The sequence below is a fragment of the Phalacrocorax aristotelis genome, chromosome 12 (assembly GCF_949628215.1).
Source record: "Phalacrocorax aristotelis chromosome 12, bGulAri2.1, whole genome shotgun sequence".
In the NCBI taxonomy this organism is placed as follows: domain Eukaryota; kingdom Metazoa; phylum Chordata; class Aves; order Suliformes; family Phalacrocoracidae; genus Phalacrocorax; species Phalacrocorax aristotelis.
Window position 1 is genome coordinate 20,266,021 of NC_134287.1, and position 27,196 is coordinate 20,293,216.

Consider the following 27,196-nt stretch of genomic DNA (forward strand, 5'->3'; position numbering starts at 1 on the left):
TAAGGTAGAGAAGAAACAAAGAAAGGAGGTGAGTCCAAGAAACATCAACATTTAAATTTTCCTGGTTCCACTTATCTCTAATTTTAAGGCATTCTGAATACTATTCCTGGTTCAGATCCTTGCACTAAGACTCAGTAGTACCTACCGCAACATGATTTGGCTTATTGACCACTGAGCACCTAACGTACTCTCAAAATAAAGATGTAACTAACAGCAACATTTCATACAGAAAGAGCTATTGGAAGGGACCCTCTACCACTCTGAGCCCCCTTCACAGCATGTTATTAAGACATCCACATTTTAGTGGCCACGTCTGTTTCTGAAAGAACAAAAATGTTTGAGATAGCCAGAAAATTCTTAAGTGACTGTAAACATGACAAATACTATGATAAGCAAACAAAGGAAAAGCAGTCCTGCAGCCGAGAAGTATATTTATGAAGACTTATTTTAGTGCTATTACATGTATTCCTGTAAAGGTCATAACATGCACAGAATTTGATGGTACAAATGGGTTTTGTAAATAAAAATTCCACCCGTCTTACTCAGAACTGGTAGCAATTACAAACAGGCACATTTGCCTAAAGCTGCTTATGCATTATAGGAGCTAGAGGTAATTGTCTGGCCTCAGCAGTTCAATATTTCTTACATTTATCTGCTTTTGTAAGAGCACAACTTTAAGACGTGAAACTGTAGAGAGGACAAGAGAAAACCTGTGCACTGTCTGTTATGCATGCATTTTATGACTCAATATATATCCTGCTGCAGGGATTTTTCACCATGCTTTTGCTTAAAAATGGTATTTGCTTTATTGATTTTTTTGCCTTTTAATACTCTTAATACAGTGGTGGCTCCAGAAAACGATGTGTGCTGTGGGTACAGATGCTTTTGTCAGGACATCAAAGCAGCGTTTCCAACACACATCTATATTAGACCAATTTTGTTTCCAAAACAAAGAAACAGGATGTTCTGAGCCAAATTTGACACTGAACGATTTGTACAACGGAACTAAACTCAGTGGAGCACCAGTCATGCCAGATTTAATATAGACTTTTCATGGTACTTTTGTATAATAGAAGCATTCATTTTTTGTGTAATACTTGGAATATTATTTCTTTCTGGAAAGTCTTTCACATTAACTGCTGTGATTACAGCCATCAGAAACTGCTTGATAATAGGGGATGCAATAGGTTACAACTAAGAGAAAAAAAGCAGTGTTCACAGGATAAAAACACAACAGCTAAGATTTAAATAAATATGAAGCCTAAAAAGTTAAGTTTCTAAGTCACTAGTCTGATCACAAATAGTTTAATTTTGCAGAAATTAAGAATACTACGCAGCTCTCACTCACTTCGTTTGCCATTGACTTGCCCTGACTCTAAATCTGATGACTCTTCATGCAGCTGAACTTAGTAATTATTCTACCACATAAAACTTTTCAGTTGGTGAAATAATACCTACATTTGCCTTTTGAAGGGAAAGTAAAAAAACAAGCCTCTATTCCTGGTGTGCTTTTACCACGTTGCCATGATTTGTTTGATCTTGGAATTAGCCCTTCTGAATTCCATTGCAACAGGTTAGAAACACAGATCATGCTAGAGATTAAAACAAAAATGTGGTAATACAAACATAAAATAGGGCACGGTGGATTTTGTTTTTATCACCAGTTTCAACAAAAGATAATTTGGAATTGCCTTTTTTTTTTTATTAACCACTCAGGCTTTCAATTCAGAAACGGAGGGTGCAGAAAAGCTTAGAATTGATGATTGAATGTTAAAGCCCTCAGAACCTTAATTTTTGGCACCTCTGAAATACTGGTTGGCAAGGAATGACGTTTAGAGTTCTTAAGCTCTCTTCTGGCTGCAGGTGTCACCTGAGTGAGAAGGGCCAGGGCTGGGAGCTGTCAGCACCCGCCTGGCCCCACCGGCCGAGCATGCTGGCTGCACCAGGCAGCCGTGGCCGCTTTTCCAAGAAGCAATAACCTGCTGCCTAGCAACAACCCAAAATTCACAACTGTTTGTATATTCCATTTCTTGTGCAAAACTAAAAGCCCGGATCCCAAATTAATGCATTCAGCGACATCAGAGCTGCAACAGACGGATAAGAAAATGCATTTTCCTTTATCGTGCTGCAAGGGTTCTTTGCTCTACAGTGTTGCCTTCGTAAAATATACACACACCCTCCAACACATTTGGATGCAAGACCAATCTGGAAAATATTTCAATATGTGAATAGCTATTTTCCCTACAGTTGTCTCCTAGGAGCTATTCCTATGAATAAAGTAATTCACATACCTATACGTTTCAATGATGAGGTCACTAGGACTGGTTTAGGGCCAAACACAAAGGGCCATGCTTGGGCATAAGCATGCTGGATAGCATGACACACCTGTGCTTGCAGAAAAGTTGCCCGTGTTTTAGAAGTCTTGTTTTTTTCCTAATTGTTATTTACTGCAAGTGAAACAATTAAAGGAAAAAAAAACAACAAAAAACCCCACAACCCTTTCGCACTGTGTCCTCTGCTTGGATCAAACTTTTAGCTGATTTCCAGAAGGAATTTGATTTATGCCCTATCCTTCTGTCTGTCCAACCCGGAGCTTTTGAGCTTGCAGGCTGCTTCAACCAACAAGACAGAAGGGTTGATAGCTGATCTCCGACAAGCTTATTGCAAAAATCAATGGCTTTTTAGAAATCGGAGGCTGCCACAGAGAGAAGTTCACCGGGTCCCTCCTGTTTGATCTGTGGACATGCTCACGAGCTGGGCATGACATCCCTGGGGATGGGTGATGAGATAAGGGGATGAAGGAGCAGCACCAGGGTGAGACCTGGGTCTTGGGACACCAATTCATAGGCTTCTACTGCTCATGAAATGACCTCTTTCTTGTTAGCCTGTATTTTCAATTTCATCTTTTGTTTACATTCTCTAAGAAAATATGGAAACCTCATGCTAAGATTATGGAAATTAAGAGGCTTAAAGACAAATTAAGTGCTGGAGGCCGATCTAATGATGCCATAACTGGTTGACCTTGGTAGGGCTGCACCTTAGGTATAATCATGTACAACAGCTGTCCTGTTTAAAGTCACATAACAAATTATTACCAGGGTAGTCACCTTTCTAAATTTGCCTACGAGAGACACAGCATTGATACCCAAATTTTACTACAGAGAATACCTGGAATAATGCCGCGTGAAGTAAGAACGGGACAGCTTAGCTCGGTATAACGAAATGCTGCAGTAACTATCTATCGAAGGCAAAGTTAAGCTGTTACGGATGATTACCACCACCACTTTGTCCTATGGTTGTTCTGTTCAGCGACAATCTCTGATCCAGAGCCAACACATAAGCCATTAAATAATTTAGCTGCACTCTTCATCCAGCTCAGCTCCCCCAGCCAAATTCTGGCCCCTCTCAATTTTGGTCTTTCCACTGTGTGCTCTGGGACGAGAATTGATCCCAAAGGTCTCTTCAGGTCCACCAGTTACAGGAGACAGACTCTGCTCAATGTGCTTTCAAAAACCTCTTTGGTCATTATCGATATTCTCTCTAACATTAACTACCATTAAATCCTCCAGATAGAAGCTGCAGAATGACCTATAGGACATTATCAAGCATTTTCAAGCTTAACAAGGAGTGTGCTAAGAGCTTACAACCCCGTACTGGTGACACCGATGCTTAGGTGGGACGTGACCAGGTGGTGATCTGCCTGAAGCCAAAAGCAATGAACTTTGCGTTGGGAGTGGGGGTGATTTGTCCTTGTGCAGGGAGCCAGTGCAAGCCTGGATGCTTTGGCAAAGGAGAAGCTCGGGCGGAATTTTCTTTTAGGGAAGTTTCAGTTGGAAATTTAGTTAGACATAAAACTCGACAGCCTATCTACATTGCTATGGTCCTCGTGCACACTGTTCCACTCTCCGTTTTGGGCTAGCTCCCAGCTGAACTCTCTCACGATGCAACATGACTCTCCCCCTTCACCATCTCCAACCCAAGCAAAAGTGCCAGAGAAAAATTCCTTGGAACCAGTCGGCATTTTATGCAATAGGTTGCAATTATTAACCCGACCTCCTCGCGATGAACTTGCACGTACACTGTGCCAGTGGACTACTCACGGCCAGTCGCATTAACTGCCTTCGCTAGTATGTGTATCCACAGAACACAAGAACTAGTTCTACCTGGTTTCTGAATCCTTGTGAAAATACAGCTCCCTCCCTTCTTCACCCGCAGCCCAGCAGTGTTCCTGGGGTAACGTCGGGTAACTAACGCATTACTGTGGGCTCTCTCTCGTCTGTCACTCTGCTGCTGGGCCCACGCTTTCCCGTTTTAGGATGGTGTCCTCGCCAAACTCCCAGCCACAAAACCACTGCAGGTATCTGTGAGAGGCCAGTGAAGTACTTCATTTCCACCAATTATGCTGTCCCTCCTTCCAGAAATAACAATTTAATTCTCCTCTGAGTAGCTCGTACCCCTCCTCCCCCTTTCCCACAGCACAACTACATCTTTTTGTCCTAATTTTCTCGGGCAAATAGGCTCAGGTAGGTGACTTTATTGAATTACTTGAAGTTACCTTGGTGGACTTCCAGTGTTTTTTTATGATGGGATGGTGTTTTGGCTGTTCTGCTGTTTGTATTTTTGGACATCTTTTACAACCACTCAAAAAAGTTACCTTGGTGACTTTTATGTCCAAAGGTGAAATGGAGAAGAACTTGGCTTTTGCTGGGGCACGTATAAACGCATGCTGAGAGCACTCTGACAGCTGCTGCACCACGGGGAGGCAAACAGGGTGACCAGCCAGTAATCTTTTATTTTAAACTGTGGAAATCTATTCTCCTGTCGGAGCTTAGAGATCCTGTATTTTGTTTCCCATGATACATACATGCGATTTGGTTAGTGAGAATGGTAAACAGATGTGTATACACAGGTATTGATTCTATAGAGTACTGCATTATTCAAGAGAGTTGAGACTAAAAGGCCAATTTTTACAACAGAAGTATTTACTGTAAATTAAAATCCTACCAATTGAAGCTAACTTTACAGGATTAGCACAAGATTCATGTGCTGCCTTAAATCACTCAAAAGACTAAGATCAAATAATGGTAAGAAAGAAAAAGCAAATTCCGGGCTACTCTTTTGTACATTGCTTAATGTATTCTGTTAATCACAATCTTATAGCATATACTGCTGTAACACACGGGCACACACTGCAGGGATACCTGCAACAGCAGGCACAACAGCGTGCTCGATCTTACGGTCCTTTGGGTTAAAGGTTTTGGTCCCCTTAAACAGATTAAAAAAAACTTTCAGATATTGTCTTTTTAAAGAGAAAAAATTAAGATACACTCATAAGTAAGTATACTATTTGGATGCTTAGTGGGACAGAAGTCATCTATGATGTTAAAAAAAGAAAAAAAACACACCAAAATTTCAGCAAGTCATTCATGTTATTCTAAATAAAAGGGAAAAGTGCTTCTCATACCATAGACTGAAGGCATTATTTTGGGGGATCAGTCTAATATATGTTATATTGATTTAGGACCACCTTAGTACTCTAAATGCATTACTGCATTAAAGTAATGGGATTAACACCTTGGCCAGAATGTTAATGCTGATAGGTATATAAATGCAGATATATATCCTTTATTTAACATTTAAGGGAAGTTTATTAATCCACAATTAGGTGGTGGGTTGTTGCCTTTTTTAAAATTTAAATAAAGTACTGAAACTGAGCACAGGATGCTTCTGTACCTTGGGTATGAGTTCGTGTTTCTGGCTGTGGTAGCCATAGTGATAACACTAGGATTTTCCCAGGATTTTCAAGGTCGGGGGTTTTATTGTTGTTTTGGTTTTTGGTGGGTGTTGGTTTGTTGTTGGTTTCCCCCCTGCCCCGACAGCACTGCCAGCTTAGTTCCTTGTTGCTTTTAAAAAGTAATAGCTAAATTAATAAGGTGCTATTGACTTCCCTGAAACAAGCCAAGGGAAAGTTCCACCTTCTCCAAAATTTAACCTTCCAAAACTCCTGATTTTCTACCAAAATTTCCCGTTAGAGGTTATTTATTGGCAGAGCTGGATGAAGATTTGGAATATACCAAAACACAAATGATTGTAACTTCACACTGATTCCTGGAATAAACAACTCCTTTGGGGAGCCAACCCCAAGGTCAGCTCCATTGGGCTGGGTCAATGCTAATAGAGAAAGAAGCATGGAAGGAAGCATATATGGTATGAAGTAGTGCTGTAGTCAAATAAAATATTGGTTGAATGAGGCGTTTCCAACACCTTTGCCTACAGCAAGTTATGATAACAGCCGCTGCTTTGTATGAAGAAATAAACAGCTCCATGATACTGACCTCTATCACATATAGCCATGAAATCAGAGTGCAATTGTAGTTATTTGCTGCTTTTTAGATATTCATTTCTCTTCCCTGGTGCTTAAGAGGGCTGACTGAAGGCAGCTTATACTAGATTAGGCTTCCAACACCTTCATGCGTTATAGACTTCCAAATACAATTTTTCCCTCTCAGAAGGTGAAAGTGTTGAGTCATTTCTTTTAAAGATCTGATGGAGGTTATTGCTCATAAAAAGAAAAAGCCGGCAGTTCAAGGCAGGGCTAAGTGAAACACAGCCAGCAAGCTGCAGCCCCAGAGAGCAGCGCCCAAGTCTCCCTGGGACTCAGGCTCCCGGCTGCCCTGCTTTCTTCTGCTCACCCCTTCCTGCCTTAAACCCGCCAGGCACTAGCAGCTTATCCCAGATCATAACGTGGATTAACAAGGGCTCATTGGATGGAACCGTGTGCCAGAAATAATTATGGTTTAAAATGCAAGAGCCTGGCAGGAAAGGATTGTCGTTCGTGAAGCCAGTCCATTTAATGGAGAAATAACCCACATATTACAGTAGAGGATAATTTGGCAGTTACAGTTTCGGTGGCTCACAGACATAAAATACAGTCTCATCAATGTGTAAGATTAGAAGTAATTAGCCTCTATATGGTAAAGTCATCAGTTAGAAACTAGACTCCATCTGGGGAATTTTTGTAATGACGCCTCAGGGACAAGTAAGATGGGACCTTTGACTTACGTGATTTGGAAGGGACTGAGACCTAATTAAATCTGCAAAGATGCAGTAACTGCAGTAAAAGGGATTTTTAAATATGAAACATATTCCCTTTCTCTAAACAAACTAGGTATATTACACTCTGGACCAGTAAGAGAATTAATCAAAGACAGTGAGCAAAGAGCTGCTGTGTGGGTGCCAAACAGAAGATGATACAGGATTAGACAGAATTGAAGAATATCTAATAAGAATTGAAGAACATTTAATAGTTCCTTTTTTAGGACAAGGTTTTATTTCATCGTGGTGAAAACCAAACACCCAACCCCCATTGTGAATCCAAGAGAGTGTGTTTTTTTAAATCTGTTTCTCCAAATGTGTAAGTTATAATAAACACTGATTGCCTTAAATAAACAAAAGCTAATTCTCTTGCAGAAATAATATACAATTTACTTTTTCACTCATTACAAAAAAAAAAATCAGACTTGCAGCTTTTCAAAGTGGGATACATGGAGCTATATTTTTGCTACTGAGTTCCATAAAGCATTTACTATCTTCCATTTTCTTAAAAAGGCTTGGCACTTTGTACTGGAGAAATGAAAAAATTTAAGTTAGCTTCCCAGCAATGATTGCCTCATTTACATGATCTATCTTCTCCCAAGGAAAAAAAAAATATCACTGTATGATATTAACATTTTTCTACCGTAACTCAATACTCTGCATTTTGTCAATGCAGAGCAGGATCATTAAAGCCTGGAAGCTAAATGCAAAAGTATTTTAAGGCCATGAACTAAGAGTGGAGCAACAGACATACACTGATCTCAAAGCGAAATCAGTACCGAGATGACACATGTCAGTCTACATGCTCCATCATGCATGTAAGACTAATTAAAAGAGCATCAACCTCATATGTAGGCAGGCCAATGCCAAAAGAAGCTACCATCCAGCCAAAAAGTCAGTATTTTTTTTTATACATTTATACATTTATGAAGATATTCTAGGAGAAATTTGATCCTTGCACATGGGGGGGGCAGCTATATTTTTAATTTATCAATTTTATAGAAGAACCCTCTTCAGCCATTCCTGAGTCATAGAATCATTTAGGTTGGAAAAGACCTTTAAGATCCTCAAGTCCAACCAGAAACCCAGCACTACCTAGTCCACCGCTAAACCACATCCCTAAGCACCACACCTACACAGCTTTTAAATACCTCCAGGGATGGTGACTCCACCACTTCCCCGGGCAGCCTGTTCCAGTGCTTGACAAGTCTTTTGGTGAAACAATTTTTCCTAATACCCAACCTAAACCTCCCCTGGCGCAGCTTGAGGCCGTTTCCTCTCGTCCTGTCACTGGTGACTTGGGAGCAGAGACCGACCCCCCCCTCACTCCAGCCCCTCTCGGGCAGCTGCAGAGAGCGAGAAGGGCTCCCCTCAGCCTCCTCTTCTCCAGCCTAAACAACCCCAGTACCCTTAGTTGCTCCTCATAGGACTTGTGAATTCAGTGTTTTAATCTACTATAAAACATCTGTGAAATCATGCACTATTTGGGATTGCCTTGTAGATCTGTGAACACAGTAATCCTTATTTCAACCAGACTTGGTGAGAGAATATCAAACCAAGCCTCCAGCTATAAATATGTTATCCCACACAACACATCCACGGTCAACTGTACAACAGCTAGAAACATGTTATTAGCATGATGACCAAGACCATTCACTTCACAAAAAGAGCCCCATACAAACCAGCTACCAACAATAAAGAAGCCACCATGGCATCTCACTGGGGATGTATAGAACTATCATAACTCAAACGCTGCCATGCTGATCTGTGAAAATAAACCAGCCATTGTAAAGGAAAACACTAATCCATTTCAAAATGTTTCAGTACAGCACACATATATGAAATGGTTTCTTCTCTGCACAGTACTGTCTACACTATTTGGTCTGATCCACGTGTCGTTTCTGTGGACACCCATCTGCGCACAACGCGCTTCCACCAGCAGCTATTTCAAAGTTCAGTGGGCTCTTTCTTTAAAATAAAAGAAAATGTAACCACTTATTCTGTTTTTAGAAGAAGAGCGTGATGAGCTTGATGGCTAGTCAATCACCACGAGAAAAATCAACAACAATCTAAATGCTCAAGTATTTCAAGCCTCCAAGTGACCTTTCAAGAGGATTTCAGTTCGAAAACACAATATGAGGGAAAGCTATGGATTTAGGAATTCATGTTATATCCAAAGCCTTTGCTAAATGTCTCTTAGAGATTGCTAGAAATGTAAAATAAACAGCAGTGGGGATCAAAGCTAGGAAAAAATGAATTAAGGAGAAGGTGGGCTGGTGTCCAGCCAGTGATCTGGGTCAAGCAACATATATAACTATTTATCTTTGATTACGTGTGTTGGAAATACCACTCAGCTTTCAGGAGAGCGGTCTCTCCTCCAGTAGTCAGTCAGACAAACTGGGAAAGGTGGAGGTGAACACATAGAAAAAAAAGTAAAAACCTCAGAATAAAAACTAGTCCCATCCCAACAGAGCAGTTTCTGTGCAGGAAAATGTGACTGAGAGAAGGAAAGAGGAGAGCTTTACTGGGAAAACCCTGGGGACTAAGGAAAAGGCCCGCAAAGAAAGCCTGGCTCCATCTACACCAGAATATAACAACACAGTTAATGCTTTTAAAGCTGAGAGAGTTTTCTTGGTTGTTTTTATCCTTGGGTTTTTTTTGTTTGTTTGGCCTTTTTTTGGTGTCTTTTGTTGTTGTTGTTGTTTTTCCTCTCCAAATAAAAGCTGAAGGAAAGTTGGTTATAAAAGCCTCTGTACCTTTGGGCAGAGTGGAGAGGGAGAGTCTCAGGTTAAAACAAAATTGCAAAGAAAAGTCCAGACAAGGAAGACTGCATTTATACATGGAGCACAGAAACAGCAACCAAAGCAATACTGCGTGAGCTTGAACATGAATGCGCAGTGTAGAAGCGCTGAGTAATCCAGAATGCCTGCTTGTTTTTAAAAATGGGATATTGATATCACAGGCATCTCAGAAATATGACAGGATTAAGATAAATCAGTGGACACTATGAAAAAAATGCAGTACAAATTATATAGAAATGACAGAAGACCAGGCTGACAAAGGGGCAGAGCCAAGAACCAAGGAAAATATACAGTAAACTAGGTAAATAAACAAAATACACACAGAGTGCCTCAAAAATCTCCTTAAACTCTATTTCCATCCTAAAACCGCAGAAGTATAGTAAGAACCATTACTTTCCCAGAATGGTCCAGAAAGGGGACCGTTACTGCAAAACCCTGACACTAAATAAGTTGGAACTTGCAGCGAAATTCAAAAAAGAAACAACATGGTAGAGATCAATAGAAATCACAGCTTTCAAAAGATGCATAGGAAGAGGTATAGGGAGATGTGGAACTACTGGATAGATACACACACGTTAGAAGATAACTCCTTTCTGTACAACGCGTAATTAAATTGTGAACCTAAATGACCAGAATCAGGATGATGGTGTGACCGGATCCTTGCTCTGACCCAGTGCTGCTCTTACGTTCCCATCACAGGGTCTCTATAAAAGACACTGTGGGCATCCTTTAGAAATATTTAGGAAAAAAAGATCTTAAGAAATAATGCAAAAGTGGTTTGGGGGTAGGGTTTTCTTTGTTGGTTGGTTTTGGGGATTTGGGGTCGGATTTTGTTTGGGGTTTTTTGCTTGCTTTGTTTTACAGACCAGATTTGTTTGCTGATATTCAAAGCCATTATGACGGTAAACTCCTATACACAGCTAAATGGTACACTGGGAGTATTCATGAAGGTAAGCAACTGCAGGGTTTTACTGCGAGATGATACATCTAGATTAACCCACCTTTCACATAAAGACAATCTGCAAGAAAGTTCTACCCTTTCTAAGGAGTAAATTGTTCAAATAACTCTGTTATTCAATTATTTTAGTATGTATAGATTGCAAAAACCACAAGAAAAGCAGTTCATAACTGCTGTTCTCTTTGATGTGTATTTACAGAGGAATTCAATAAATTAACAGAACAGAAACAAGTTTAGAGGCTGTGCTTCGAACTTATTTGTGCCAAAACAACACGCACCGGGCTGAAGAAAAAAAATCTCTGTTGTAAAATAAAGGCTAAGCTGTTTATTGAAAAACAAAGCAGCACATTCAAGGCTTTTACCCATCCCATATTATGGGAGGATACTCTAGAGAACAAGGTCATAAGTTTCATAGTGTGTATTGTTGTTAGGAAGCAATGACAGATTTATTGTAAAGATTTGTCAGCAACAGCAGCGAGGTCACCGTGCCCCAATACATCGAAAATGTTCATCTACCTGTAACCCTATTACCGTTGCAGGCTAAACATTTCCTTAGCCAAACCTTTGGCTTGAGAAAACACGTATTTACCTTATAAAGTTGTAATTCTGCATCAACATTCAGCTAATTGGAGGTTTACTGTCATTAATTTAGATAATATACATTAATCTTACAAAAATAGCTTCTAGCAGCTTCTTTAATTTAACCTTTCTTTTAGCCTTCTTTCTTTTTACTGCCACACAACTAGTAATTCAGTGCTCACAAGTGACCTTCCATGCCCCAGTCACGCCATAACAATCAATGGTAGAAAATTCATAAAACAGATTAAATTCTACAGCATTTGCTTTGATGAATTAGTAGAATTTGTTCCCTTTAGCTGCTCAGAGTTAATCTTTGATTTTTTGCCGAGTGCACTGCGCTGGAAAGAGTAAACTAGGGACACATCCTATTTTTGTTACTTCCATGGCTGTAATGGAAGTAGAGCTGCAGCATCCACTGCGGTAAAGCTGACTTTTACAGATTTTTCCTGTTTATCTCTGTTATCTTACTACTTAATGCTATGAGGAGGAACTTCCCACGACAAAGTGTTTCTGTAAAAAATCTGAGATTATTACATTGCACTTTAATGATTATACTTCCCTACCTGGTGTCACACCATGCCAGAATGAGGCACAACTGACGATCGTTCTCCCACAACGATTTACGGTTGGCAAATGATCCCAAAGTAAAAAATTAAGTCTATCACTGCAAATCACATAACGTGTTTTGTTCAACGTAAAATTATTATTCACCATTTAAATTAAGGATTGCAAGGGAAATTCATTCTGAGCTTCTTCCATTTCCCTCATACACACAATTTGGCTAATGAACCAAGAAACCAATTAGTGAAACATCTCAATTTATAGCAGGTTGAGGTAATCTTTAGCCAGGGCACAGTTAAAACTCCTGCACTGTGAAAAGAAGACTTTTCATCTTCAGAAACAGCAGTGTGGAGTTAATGAGCCCTCTTAGTACAAAGCATCAACGATGGCACTATTTGCCCAGAGAACGACACTTCGCCTCTCCCCAGCAGCCCCCACCAGGCAGCGGCAGAACCTGGGTGAGATCTCTACGCAAATACAGCTTTTTCTTTCTGTTGACATTTTGTGGGTCTTGGTGTATTTTGGCACGCAGATGTGCAGTCCATGCTGGTGCACAGCAGAGTTTGGGTGTCTATGCAGAGACACGTTTTTTGGAGAAGCTTCATTTTCATGTAGCAGTTGCCCTCTTGTACAGTCCTTTCTTACCACCATGCCTCAGTTTTGCATTGTACTGAAGACTTTCTCCCAATTTGTAGCCTCCTCACTGGGTAGGGCTGCTCAGGCTCATCTGAGCCTGTGCCTTGTGCATGGCTGAGGAGAAGGACTACAGTAGAAGCCACTTCCCAGCTTCAGCACTGAGCTGGGGCATCCTCTGAGGTGCCCTGGTCCCATGAACCAGTGGAAAAAGCCTAATACTTTAGACACACACACAAAAAAATTCAAGAGGTTTGAGGATTCAGGGAAAAGGCGAGGCTGAAGGCAGGGTGCCCAAACCAGCTGATGGGCTGATGGGGAGGGCATGTCTCAGCTCCCACTGTCTTCCCAGAGCTGGGATCCACAGCCCAAACCCACTCCTTCACATCAGGTGTCTCACCTAGTTTCTCTCATTATAATTAAATGGCTCATTAAAGGACCTGAAGAAACAGGACATGGACTCCAGACCTGAGATTTAGAAGTGTGTTTTCCCAGTTTCCAGAACAAACCCATAGTGAGGCTGGAGGGTGGGCCAGGTAAAACAATAGAGTGTTCACGGAATAAAATCAAGCAAATAAAGGAACAGGGGAGGCAATCCGCTGCTAAGAGGAAGTCTTTGCTCCAGGGACTGCTCATGCATTTGCACTACAAAAAGCACGGTATTAAAGTACCTTAAAAATAAGAATCAAGAACTGCAGCCCAGACATTCCCTTCTGCTGTTCTAAAACCAACATAGATGGCACTAAGCTCTGTAACACAGAACATACCCTTGCTTGCTAAACCACAGCCTTCCATGGGGTTTACATCCTGCCACCACCTGTTTCTTAACATTATGTTATCACGCCTGGTTAAACTGATTAAAGATGTTCTGTACCAGACAGGCACGTGTGCATAAGTGCAAGACATGCATCAACTGCTTCTTCCTCTATTAAATCATATCAAATCCTCACACACCTACCTAGGACCCCAAAATATTTCCCACCTCCCAACCTCCTTACCAATTCTCACATACCTCAAACCTCAATACCACCCTTGATGTCCAGAAGTCAAATACAATCCCACCTTTTCACGCATCAGCCCAAAGGCCTTGCAGCTAATTGGGGTAAGTGTCTCAGAGTAGGAGCTCACCTGAACTGGAAGAGGGGTGGAGTCACAGGGGTATCGCAAGGACCTCTACAAGATAGGGATATTTTTTTGAGGTACTGCCTCTATGGAGGCATTTATCTTGAGAAGATTGGTTAAGAACTTCTACAAAGGCATTTGGGAGCTGCTCATAAAATATCCTAGCGGTACCACGGTGTGCACGTCACAGTTTGGGAATCCCAGGTTTAGAGGAATTTCATTTCAAGAGGAAAGCACTTCCAGGGATGATCCTCTGCTGATACCTCTTCTTTCAATCAGCCTGTGCAACCCCAGTTGGAAAAGGAGAGAAGGAGGAGAAGGAAAGCACTTATACTGGAAGTGGAGCCTGCCTGACACATGCACATTTAATGAGTCCCAGAACTGGACACAATTCAGAAGTTGCACATAGACTCAGATCACTACAAACATGAAGTGCAAGAAATAATTTGAGCTACTCAAATATTGAGCTGCAATCAACTAATCACTTCGGAAAAAGACCAAGAGTCATGAACAGCTTAGTGTAAACATCTTTTCAGCGTGCAATAACAGGCAAAAAGGAAAACAAGTATTAGGCTGCACAAGGAACAGAATGCATTATGGAAAGTACAGTAGCACTAAGCATAATCTAGCTGTACACTAAAGGACTGCGTCTGCTACTGATTCTCATATGTAAAATTGTAAGGGACCTAGGTGGTTTAGGTACATCTGTTATTTTCAGCCTTGAGGTACTAGCTGCTCTTATAGGAAGAATTTGGGAATGGGCAATAAATATGGAAGGCTTTGTTTTTTAAACCCAGTGCATCAATAACCACACATTTGCTGAAAAAAAATATTTAATTCAAATTCAACCAAGAGTTCCTCTGAGGCTTGGCCTCAAGTCAATGCTCGGTGGTAGAAGTCAGCCACTTTCTTTTTCCTTAGAATAGTAAAGAAAAAGGAGAATGAACTTGACTTTATTTACAGCAATGGTAATATTACGAGAAGCATGAGACTTGGTAATTGAGTCAGGACTAGAAGTGGAAGTCTCCTGTGTCAGCCTGTAATTGTCAGAGCTCCAGTTAAATTCAGCGGACACAGACTCGAGTCATATTTTGAATGCCTGGATAGCACCTGTATCTAACCTGGCCTCCGGACCTCTAGAGATTTGCTTCTCACTGAATTTTGGTCCTTCCATTTTAATACAGCAAATATTAACCAGAAAACTGTATGGGTAATTCTCCACTTCATGCTAAAAATATTTCAAATATAAGTGCATAAAAAATTCCATCCCCTAGCAACTGTGAGATTCCTGCTTGAAATGGTGATGGGAAAGATGGGGCTCCAGGAATGTTAGAGTCAAGCAAGGATTCTGTGGGTGTGAAATTGTTGGCAATTATGTCTGATCACTGGCTGCACATGTTTTTGCTGAATGCATTCAGATTTACTCTAGAAATTGGCCTGAAGTATTACCAAATTCTGGGACCCCTGATTAAAATAAACTGTGTTCAAGATACACGTACTGCAGAGAGACTCTTGAGTCCAGGGAGAGCTCTGCACGAGCGGGAAGTGTCAGACACCAGAACAACAACAAATTAAAGAAATGAATCATCTCAGGAAATATTATTGCTGGTCTCTGAAAACAAGCTAAAACGCAGTTGTTACCTGAGGAACACAAATGGAAGAGAAACAATGGTGAAAGTAATAAAGCAGAATTCGGATGTGAGTAAGAGGCAGAGCAGCCCACTGAAGATCCAGGCAGTAAATTAGCGTAGGTGACTAAGACTAAGTCAGTACACAGTAACCCACCATGCTCATCTGTCGGCTGGAAGGGTTGGAAAGGCAGTCCCAGCCCATGGGAAAACACCCCTTGCTCGCTCTTAGCTGCTTCTCCTAGCTTGCTCCTTCGCTGCTTCTCACAGACCCGGAATAGGACATCATTTACCAGACTGTAAAATGCAGACAGCAGCACAGGTTTCCTTGCAGCTCGCTGAGCTATTGCTCAGATTTCTTCCCCCTGGCTCTTTCTGATCTTTTTGCTCCCAGAGCTCGGCGAGCTCTTGGAAGGAGCCACCGAAACAGCTCTCTGGCTTTGCACAAGCCTATCAACACCACATTCAGCCCTCCTTCCTCACGTGCTTCCCACAAGCATTGCCTGTGCAGTCCCGTTTGTTCAGGCAGAGGTTTGCAGGTAACGACACATTTTTGGAGTCACAGACTTGCCCCAGGCGGGTGCTGCAGGAGCTGAGGTCCTGCCCCGTTGCAGCCCTTGCACCCTAAGCCAGCCTTGCAGGGTGAAAGCAGCAGAGGCTATGCAAGAGGGGACCCTTCTCACAGCCCCCTACCGAGCCCCAAGCAAGAAAAGGTTTTATGGAAGAGGGCTCAGAGACCCATTTACAAGCCCTTTTATCTTTCCACCTGCAAGAGAAAAGGGACCTGCAGTGGTTGGCTTGCACTCTCACATCCTCCTCCCACGTACAATAACCGAGTCAGCCCACATCTCCCACAGGAGAGAAGTACATGAAAGCGATTGCTAATAGCTCAGCTGCGGGTGGAAGGCTCTGTGCGCTGCCGAGGGAGGTTTTGGCTTTGGGCAGCATGGCAGCGCAGGAATTGCCATCAACCACACAAAGATGAGCCGAGAGACCAATGCGGATTGCTGACAGACGCGGTCTCCTGCCTCCACAGAGGACGCAAAAAGATGATCAAACCTTTTTTAATGATCTCACGTTGCCACTGTGATCGTGGCTATCAGGGAAACGATATAAGCGTGGCTGTATTAGGGGTGACTCCCTGGGCCACGGCTGAATTTTGCACTTAAGGCAAAGCTTCAGCCCTTTAGGCAAAGAACACAATGTCTTTTTCCCAAACATAAAAGTACTTATCCTTTGAGCACCGAAGCATCTTTCTGCTGTCTTACTTGTAACCTTTGCATTAATTTGCTGTTTTAAAATGTTTGTAGGTGATATCATGACAGTCATTTTAAAGAGATTTATTTTACAGCTAAATTGCTGGTTTGCATTCTGAAATCTCAGCTACACTTTCCACAGCTTTTAAGGGGTCCTTTGGGATTAAGGTACCAAATTTCTGTTTGTCAGACCTTACTGTCTGCTTTTTCTACTCATCCTGCTATGAGTCATTTCTCCAAGAAAGTATTTTTCTCTCCTGCTTACCATATATTTGGCAGAAAATATATTTTAGTTAGCTAATTAAATATAAATATAAATATAGTACATCAGATATCAGTAATAATACAGCGTAGTAACATTATGTCTACTGTGAGGACAAGTTGCAAGGTACATCATATCTGTGAAATATCACTGTGATCACAATTTGATGCAGCTGAGCTTTTAAATCTTTGCTTGGCAGAGTGACTAGCAAGCACCAGGGTCTGGCAAGTAGTTTGGGGGAAAGAGGATACTGTAGTGACAAAGACAAGGATCCTCCTCCATGCACCTTCCCAAAGATAATGCAAAGCCTTGACTGCCTACAGAGGAGCCCATGGAGCCTGGACGAGCCCAGAAACTGCTCTGCTCCTGGGTCCAGAGTTTACCAGGTTTTTTACCAGCATTCAATGCAACGGCGCCCACGTGCTGTCCCTCCCTGGGTTTCTCCTCCCAGCCACAATTCCAGTGCTTGTGCAAGGCTGCGTCCTCAGCGCTTTGCTCCTCCTCTGGCTCTCCAGAGTATTAGTGACTCTCCTTTTCTGCATTGTACGTCAACTGGTATAATATAAAGAAAACACCCGCTCACGTGTGCCCTGTATGAGTATGTTTTGGGTAGGGCATGCTTCTGTGCACATCAGAAACTGCTATTTATCCTCCATTTTGCAGTTTCCTTAATATGAACAATTAAACTTCTATGCTGACTGAATACTAGTGTATCCCAGCATTTCAAGATCTAATCTAACCTAAAACATCTTATGTTTTTATATACATGCTGCCCCCCCCCAAGGATTCCAACGTGTCTCACAAGCTGCAATCACAGAATGATCAAAATTACGCCCTTTCTGGAGCAGACAGTAGAAGGCATATTGATAACTTGCCTTCACTACCCATTTCAGTGGAGCAAAAGAGGGAAATCTTAGCTAAGCAAAATAGCTAAATGTCAACAGAGAGAGGAAATCTGTGGGATGCTCAAAATGCAGTGAAAGTAGCTAGGGTTTCTTTTGAAGTGCAGAGAAGTAAAGAAAAAAATTTTTTTTTGTGAACAAAGTTTACATTGTTCCATACAGTGTACTCTTTTGGAGCATGCTAAATCTAATACCTCATTTATCAAGTTATGATCTCCACCAGATAAATCATACCTACAGTTCTTCATGACCCACTCATCTCCTACCACTGATGTCCGTAAGCCACCAAAAATGGTCATGAAAAGAAGCAAAACATATTAAGTACCAATAAGCAGAAATGGGCTCCTAGAAAGTGTCAGTACCTATGGCCAGGTTCACTTGGGCACTGGAGGATGCAAGCACAAGGCTCACCCTCATCTCCATTAATATTTTTAGCCAACGCTTAAAGTACAGAAAAACAAACTAAGCCATAAGATGAAATACATATTAGCATTTAGATTAGCAGTTATCACCTCCATTTCCCATCACCAGACAACAGTGAAATACATGATGATGGTTTAATTTTTTTTTTTTTTCAAAAAGGTTAAGGGCTCCCTGAATTCAATGGGCTGGGAAAGACTGGCCTGTGAGATAAATGGTACTGGCCCTGACATACATCTGGTCTCTAGTTGGAATTAAAATTCATCTTGCAGTAGCAATTAAAAGACAGAACTAGGTCATGAGCTGTTGTTCAAGGCACTATGCAAGAAAAGAAAGAATTAAAAAAAACACAAAGCAAGCAGCATTTGCCCTAAAAATTTCAGCATTGAGAAATAGAAGATAACACAAAGAAGAGGATACAACAGGGAAGTAGGTGTTGGGGTGTTTTCGCAATGCCATGCTACGCGCTCACCTTCTCACCAAGCAACAGCTGTTACCACCAGGCAGTTCTCAGTTTGCATTATGACATTTTAATTTCAAGGAGAGGACAGGGAACGGCTGAACCGGCGATGCTCGGCACCCACCACGCGCCGAACACTCACCGGTGTGCTTGGCCCTGTACACATGGGCTGGTGCTGCGTGTGCGATACGTTTCTTTACACCTACACACAGCATTGTTTGCAAGAGTCATTTCTGTGGCTGGAAGATTTTTATAAAAGAAACCATAGCAACCCTCCTAAATCTACTGGAACAGCAGTTAACAATTTGCTGTGTCCATTCTGGTACACAGCTTTTTCTTTCCCTGTTAAGTTCTGTATCTCCATCCAACTATTTTATTGTATACGGAAAGGACTGGATGAGAGATATATCCACAGTGCACCCTGTGGTATATCATACTCAGTGTGACAATGCACATTGTATTATCCACATCCAATTCTAGATGTGGGAAGCGAGAATGAAATCGCATTGCTTCAATTCCTTTTTGAAAATCGGGCTGGGGAATTTTGTGCTGTTATCTGTGGGTTAGCACGGAGCCTCGCCGCAGACCGCTTCTGTGGTTTCGCAACACTGCACAATGTTACCGATGAAGGTGAGCACCCGCCTTCAGTTTAATGGGTGTCTTATTTTCATTCACTCTGTCACATGAGCAAAAAGATGGCTGAATGAGAATTTAGCGAAGTGAGAGCCAGCCACATAGTTGTTGATTAAACCCTGTTTTCAGTATAATTTAGCGTAAAGGTGATCTGGTAACAAAACTGACTACAAAGGAAAAAGTATCCTTCTTCTGTAAGACTTTGCAGGTAACTTTGCCTGTTAAAGCCTGATATTATTGAAAAAAAAAATTTTAAAATGCATTTCCCAACTAGCCCTTTCTATGCACAAGAGCTATGGGTAGGATTGATTTACACGTACAATCGTCTGACAGCTGTGAATGTATTTGTTTCGTCTACGTGGCTGAAATGTGGGATGCGAGGAGAGCTGCATCCGCACTGTGCTGGTGACACGGAGAGGAGAGCGGGCTCCTTCTCAGCATCCGAAAAGCAGCAGTTGATGGTTTCAGAAGAGACAGTAGGCAGAAGAGTTGCAGAGAGTACCTGTCCGTGTGCAGCCGTGGACTCTGCTCTGCCCTCGCTTCTCCATGGGGACTTCCAAGCCAAGCCATGCAAGATCTCTCCCCAGCCTGCCTTGCTGTTGTGTGCTCGACCTCCCAACTTTATTTTACAGGTACGCAGCTCTAAGAGATGCTAAAAGTCTAGATCAATAGAAGGATAAAAATAAATGCAATCCATGAAATTCAAACAGATACATTTGAAACGCAATCCCAGAGGTGCTCCACACCACCCATGAGGGCTGCAGCTAGTGTTACCTTCTGCTCAGGCTTCTGATGTTAAAAACACTCCTTTTTATTCCCATATGTTTATCCTGGGCAATACTAGAGATACAAGGAAAATGGTATCTATATTCTCTTGACTCAATTCTTCATCTACCAGAAGACTGACAAAATAAATGACAATAGGTAATTTTGTCACCGTTTATTGTATGTTTGTTCTGCACCATTACATCCTCTGTTCCCTACAAAGCCTGCACTGATGGTCTTCAATCATCAGGAAAGGTTTGTATAAAGGCAATGACGACATATTTTCAGTTGTTTGTGATACAACGCTAGGCAGGACCCTAATTATTAACGGTAATACACCATCAACAAGTCAGGATGTGACACTTAGCAAGAGGCTGCGTATACTTTGCAGGGAATGGAGGAAAGATTATGCATGTTCAAAACAGACAGTGGTCGTCACCGTACGCCCGACAGCAGTTTATGCCGAATTCTCCCCGTTGCCCCCAGTGGGCTGTCAGGTGTCAGGCAGTGCCATGGGAGGGGGTCGCAACTGTAATTCCACAGCGAGAACAAAGCTCTAGGAAACGTGTCGCCAGGAAGTGTGAAAACAGCAAAAATGACAAAGCGGTTGCTAGAAAAACTCTGCAGCATTATTCAGAGTAATTCACGCAGATCACTTGATTTTGACAGCAGCTAAAAAGGTTTTTTAAGATTCACCCACAACTGAAGCAAATATCTTGCCAGTAATAGATTAACTCTTTTATCAACTTAGGAAACAATTAAAGACCTGGTTGAAAGATAACATGTTTCTCTCTGGGGCCGCTAACGCCTCAAACCATGGAAATATCAAGCAGTTTCCAACAGTTGTTCATTACCGTAACGGTTAGAGGGAGACCCCAGTGTCTAATAATATTTCTAATGTAGCTTCTCTGAACATAAGCAAATTATACTAAAAAAAATGAAACAGTTTAACCTTTGAAAGCATACCATCATTTACTGCTCATAATGCTAGAGATCATTTTGAAAGACACCACTGTCAACTAATAAATGAAAAAGAACACACTCTTCCAAGTCATTGCACTCGCAGCACAATAGAGCATCACGTACTATGTAGAAGTCTTGAAGGTTGTGAAGTAAAAAGTTTTCGATCAGTGTTTTTTACTCATCTACTGTAGCTAATTCAGATCTGGAGGAGACGCTTCATTTGTCAGCCGCGGCTACATGACAAGGCTGTGGATGGACCCTCAATATACTTTACAGCTTAGATTTCTCCAAATGCAGGTTATAAAAAGTTGCTTTCCCTCTGTCAGTAATCGCTGTCAACCATCAGGTGACAGTTCAGTAGTTGTCATTTAAATATATTAAGGTTGACATTCAGGTTCAGACCTTCCCTTCTGTTGCTCTGAATGATTTCACCACCTGCAGTTCAACCAGAAAGAGCCTGGGGCTCTCTCCTCTTGCCCCCTACCCGCTCTTCTGCTCAAGAAATCAAATCTTCCTTGGACATCACTAGGTGTCACTACTGGGTGCACACAGAGCAAAAACTGCTCAGGAGCTTGGCTAATTCCCGAACTGATTATCCCACTGGGAGGAAGACATGCACTTTCCCAAAGGGCTATGCAATTCAAAACTTGAGGATGAATCTTTCATGCATGAATTTTACATGTCATGGGAAACGTGACTGACGTGTTACACCATCACACAACCACGATTAATGCATGCTCACATCACTGATTGTCACCTGGGCCAGGTTTGGGGTTGGGACCACACACATAAGTTTGATTGTGACTCTCCTCTGCACCCTTCTCCCTCTCTGAAGGGATGCAGAGACAGAAATGACACATGAAACAAGAGCAATGTTGTATGACAGAATATTCTTGAAACATGCCCTGGGGAGATATCAGCTTGAGGTCAGGCTGGACTGCAAAGAGCGGAAGGGCTGATGCTCCTCCAGGCCTGGCTGCTCTCAGACACAGAACGGGATTTACAGCAAAGTAACAGATGGAGAACAAGTGAAAAATCTTTATTATAAGAATCTATGTGCATTGCAGTTTTACCTGTGATGTTGTCCTATTTAATACCTATAGTCATACCAGCTCAGCTTTTCCACTTAGAAGCCACTAGGCAGCCAGTAATAAAAGCATATAATTAAGGTAGTCGTGGTTTAATCTTTCGTTAAGGTTAAAGACCAAACTGAGGACATGCTGAACCACAGGACACATCTCTTGCTCCGGGCTGTGCTGGTTTTGGCTGGGGTAGAGTTAATTTTCTTCACTGTAGCTGGTATAATGCTGTGTTTTGGATTTGGTAGGAGAATAGTGCTGATGGCACATTGATGCTTTAGCTGTTGTTAAGTAGCAGCTAAGTGCTGCTAAGTAGTGCTCACACTAGTCTCGGACTTTTCCAGCCTCCCAAGCTCTGCCAGGGACACAAGCAGCCGGGAGGGGAGGGGGCACAGCCAGGACAGCAGATTCAAACTGGCCAAAGGGATATTCCGCACCATATGGTGTCATGCCCACTATAGAAAGCTGGGGAAAGAAGAAGGGGGGGAGGCACATTCAGAGTGACGGCATTTGGCTTCCCAAGTCACCGTTAGATGTGATGGAGCCCTGCTGTCCTGGGGATGGCTGGACACCTGCCTGCCCATGGGAAGGAGTGAAGGAATCCCTTGGTTTGTTTTGCTTGCGTTCGTGGCTTTTGCTTTTCCTTTTCATTATATTATTGTTATTGTTACTATCACTATTATTATTTTGCTTTACCTATTAAACTGTCCTTATCAACCCATCAGTTTTCTCACTTTTACCCTTCTGATTCTCTCCCCCATCCCACCACGGAGGGGTGAGCGAGCGCCTGGGTGGCATTCAGTGGCTGGCTTGGGGCTAATACCAGGACACAGGCTCTGCTCCGCAGCCGGTGACCACATCGTGCTACGGTACCTGAATTTTGCCACATGGCTCTGACCTGGAAGACCAGTAAAGTAAGCAGCTGATGTTCAGCCAGCGCTGGGCTTTCCCAGGGCCATGCTCCCAGGCCTTGCTCAATCTGCCGCTGTGCGGGCTGCACGCTGGCTTTTCCAGTCTCTCTGCTTTCTCTGCCACAGGTTCCCACACAGATGCAAAACAACAGCCAGAGAATCTCCTCTACCTGTGCTTTAAAACTTATCTTTTATTTTGTGTACTACTTGGTCTTAGAACTGCTGGTCCATATAATTTCAAATATCTTATTCCACCTTAACTACCATTTATACAAGGTTTGCAACGGAAGCCCTAAGTAGGAAACCTCAGCATGCTTCCATGTGGATACAGCAAGGTCCATCAACCATAACGATGCCACAATGTGCTGCCTTTGTATCACCACCCCAAAGAGCAGCAAAATACATCTACACAAAGGGGGAAATGCCACCAAACCACAAAGAACCTGCTCTTACCATCCCTTGCAGCAGGCACGCCTGTAGCTTTGCTCTTACAGAGCTTCTAACCTGGGGAAACAGCAGAGACTATGCAACCCCCTGCCCTCTCCCTTGGGTGGGAAGGAAGGAGACACGAGCAGCCTCTAATGAAGAGAGACACAAGAATGACAGGTCAGTGATTATGGAAAACACCTCTTACTGTAGGTAGTTTGTATGTGCAACAGAAAAAAACCCAACAAAACAGGGTGTTCCGAATAGCCACGCACGTGATATCTGATACAAAATGAGCTGAACCATTCTAAAGCACTTTTTTTTGGCCTAATTTTAAAGACTTTTCAATAAATTTGCATGAACAACCATCTCTAAAATTCATGAAACGTAGTAAAAATCAAAACAGGCACCTGACCTCTGCCTATTGGCACAAGCAGATCCTTGAAAAACAGTGCATGTGATTTATTTATTTATTTATTTACAATTCAGCAGAGGAGAAAAAAGTACCCTCAAAACTGGTTGTAAAGTTGAAGTTAATGTGCAACCAATGCCTGAGGCATTGTCCAAGGATTAGGAATTGCGTTGCTCCTGGGCAACTGCATGGGCAGGGATCAGGGGACAGAAAGGGACTTACCTAGAGAGATTTAATGCTCCTGCTGGGACCCTGCATGGAGAAAGTGAAAAGAAATGCTGCTGCCATGGGCCACTCCAGACTCTCCCCTGGCAGCAGCTGCCAGTCTGCCCTTCCAGCCTCTCCGACTGGTTATTTTATTGCCTCCAACCCTCTACTGCCCTGAACAGCTATGTCACCTCAGCTTTAAACTAGTTCTATATGATATCTCTGTGCAAAGAGATAGTAGTAATATAGTATACCTCATCTGCAAATACAAAACACCAAAATCTTTGCCATGTATTGAAGCCGAGTAAAGAATAATCAGTTCATTCTTGATAACTCGGTGCAACCAACAAAAAGCCAACAGGTACTTAATACCAACTTCACGTAACTATAAGTTTTGTGGACCATCTGGAACTGTCATTCTATGCATTTTTACTTCATCTCTATTTTGGCCTGTTCAGGGTACACACAAGAGGATGTTTCCACAGAGGAAGCACCTTAATACTGCAATGACTGCAGTGGTTTTACGGTCACATTCATATCCACGCTACCACTGCTGGCATCCAGCACCCGCACAGGTTGACGGCTTGCAGAGCACCAGGAACAGTTCATGACTATTTACACTTCTCAACCCCATTATACCAAGAGCTTTTAAGTAATTAGTTTTCCCTCATTAACAGATGCACTGCCTGAGGAAGGGCACACAGGTCCTCCCAAGCCCCTTCCTGGTAGACAGGGCAGCACTATCTGGTCTTGGAGTGGAAAGCTCCAAAGTGCCAAGCTGGGCTGATGAGGAGGGCAACACAACCACAACATTTGTACAAACACGTTATTCCCAAGGCAGAACTGCAGGTGTTATTTTGGCAAGATCAGAGACCATAACAGCAATAAACATATTCCCAGGACGTTACTACAAAGCCCATGTATTTAAATCAGAATGACGAACAGTATTGATCAACATCACTTTTATGGAGTCTCAAATGTACTTTATGAGACATCAGGTGTCACAGTGATTTTCTGCTAAAGTTGTACCCTATTGTAAAAGAAGCAAAAGTTTATATACCTCACATACAAAAAATCTACAAATACAGTCAATGGGGTGAGTTGCGCTATTCCACTGCAAGCACATCTCTAATAAAATATGTGGGGTTTGTGCCTTCTTACTGACACATCTAATGCATTATTCCATTTTTCTTTTATACTTTTAGAAGCAAGAGAGGCATTTGGTAAAGTCTAATTTAACATTATCACTAATGCATTCAAACACATCACTAAAAACTGTGTTGCTAAAATTACATTACAGAAAAAACAAGTAAAAGAGACACTGTTATCTCCTTGAAAAATACGGGCCTTATGCTACAGCACCTACTGATGTGAGTCTATTGAAACCAACAGGATTACTTACGTGAATAGGGATTACTCCCATGATTAAGGGGTGCAGGATTACATCCATTGTTTGCATATCTCCTGTTATTTACATATCCCTATTTTCACCTCTTGTTCCTTAAAACACAGGGCATTTAATGACCGTTAGCGCTAGATATCATTATGCTGTACTTTCATCCCTTCAAAATTTGGCAGTCATTTGGATGTCAGATAAAATGCTTTTATGATCAAAACAAAGAAAATAAAGTAGAAGCAGCAGAACCTGGATTATGTAATTAAAAGCAAACAAACAAAAAGAGGGAGAGCTTGTTATCCACAATCAAAACTTATTCATGATTCATTTCATATTCACGCTCCTATCCATGGCCTCCTGCTCCTGGGAGCTGATTATTTATATCAGTTTAACTGTGCCAAGTAGTGAGTTACTCGAGAGCTCTCAGGCAATGCCGATAATATCGCTACTGGAAAACAACAAAAATCAGACAAACAGATGAAAGAAATATTATAGGTAGGTATACTGATAACAAATAATAACGCCAAACATTTGGATGTTTTTCACCTTATAAAGAAGTGGTAGTTCATCACTGCCATATGCTTTACATAGAAAATACATCTCCTTCCTATCTTTAGAAAAATTGTGTAAGTTACCAATGCTTTTCAACAGTTTTATGATACAACAGAATAGTTAATGCATGGTAAGAACATTACGCAGGGATACAGGGATCAGATCCTGTTCCCAGCGCAATCAGGAATGTATTGAGCTGAATAAAGAGCAACAACACAAGTTACACTTAAAACAGGGAACCAACATTTCTTACAAAAAGTAACACACGTTCCCTTGGATTCTCCGGTTTGACACTGAATCACGTTAGTCTCAGTTTTGGTTGCAAGAAATCAGACTTGGATGATATAGTTTGTTTTAGTAGTGTGCTACAGGGATTTGAAAATTTAAGTAATACAAGTTAATTTAAAAAGGCTCGGTCATAACTTCAGTGTCGGTTCTGTAGAGACTGTTTACATATTTTCTAGCATTAAAAAATATTGCATGCCTTTTCAGGCTTCTTTAAGTCATTTTAAAAGCAAAAAGAACACAGACTATTTTTAGAAAGACTGATAAAACACTGCATGTTATAGTTAACATACGCCGAGGAGAGCTTGCAGCGGATTCAGAAAACGTCAGAAGTTGCACAAACTTACCGAAACAACGTGCTTCCTTGCAAGAAGAGTAGTTTATGGTCAAGTGCATTTGAGTTACGAAAGAGCGTGCTTCCCGGGTCCATCCTGCCTCAGGCTTAACCTGAACGCCCACCCGAGCGCGCCCGGCCTGGCGCAGGCACGGAGGCTCTCCCTCCGCAGAAGGCATGCCGGGCTCTGGGAGACGGGCGAGGGCTGAGCTCGCCCGGGCCAGCTGCCACCTGTTGCAATGGTGACAGGGAAAGCCAGGGTCTGCCTGCTCAGGCTGCGAGGGCATGAATAATTCAATCCTTCCACTCCCCGCATTAGCATGCTGCTCAGGCAACTCCAGTGAAGCAATTCATTTTGTCCTTTGTCTTCAGGAAAAGCTTGCTGGATTAATGAGGGTTATCTGTGATGATAAAACCTGGGCCTGCTGATTTATTTAGTCTGATTGGTTGGAATTTGTGTCCCTAAATGCAGGTTTTACGGCCAGAATATAAATTCAATTGTGCAACCCCAACCTCCGGCAGGCAGGCGCGGGTCGTTCAGCTACAGCAACAATAT

At 42.1% G+C, this 27,196-nt stretch overlaps 1 protein-coding gene across 1 annotated transcript in view; it reads right to left on the reverse strand.

The window, feature by feature from the left end:
* The window catches only part of C12H10orf90 (chromosome 12 C10orf90 homolog), a 69,059-nt gene extending 42,199 nt beyond the window's left edge, over positions 1 to 26,860 (reverse strand). Inside the window, exon 1 of the mRNA XM_075107754.1 lies at positions 26,654 to 26,860. Coding sequence (XP_074963855.1) covers positions 26,654 to 26,819 — 166 coding nt within the window. The 5' untranslated portion in view covers positions 26,820 to 26,860. The remainder of the gene's footprint in view (positions 1 to 26,653) is intronic.
* Positions 26,861 to 27,196: the final 336 nt, after the last annotated feature.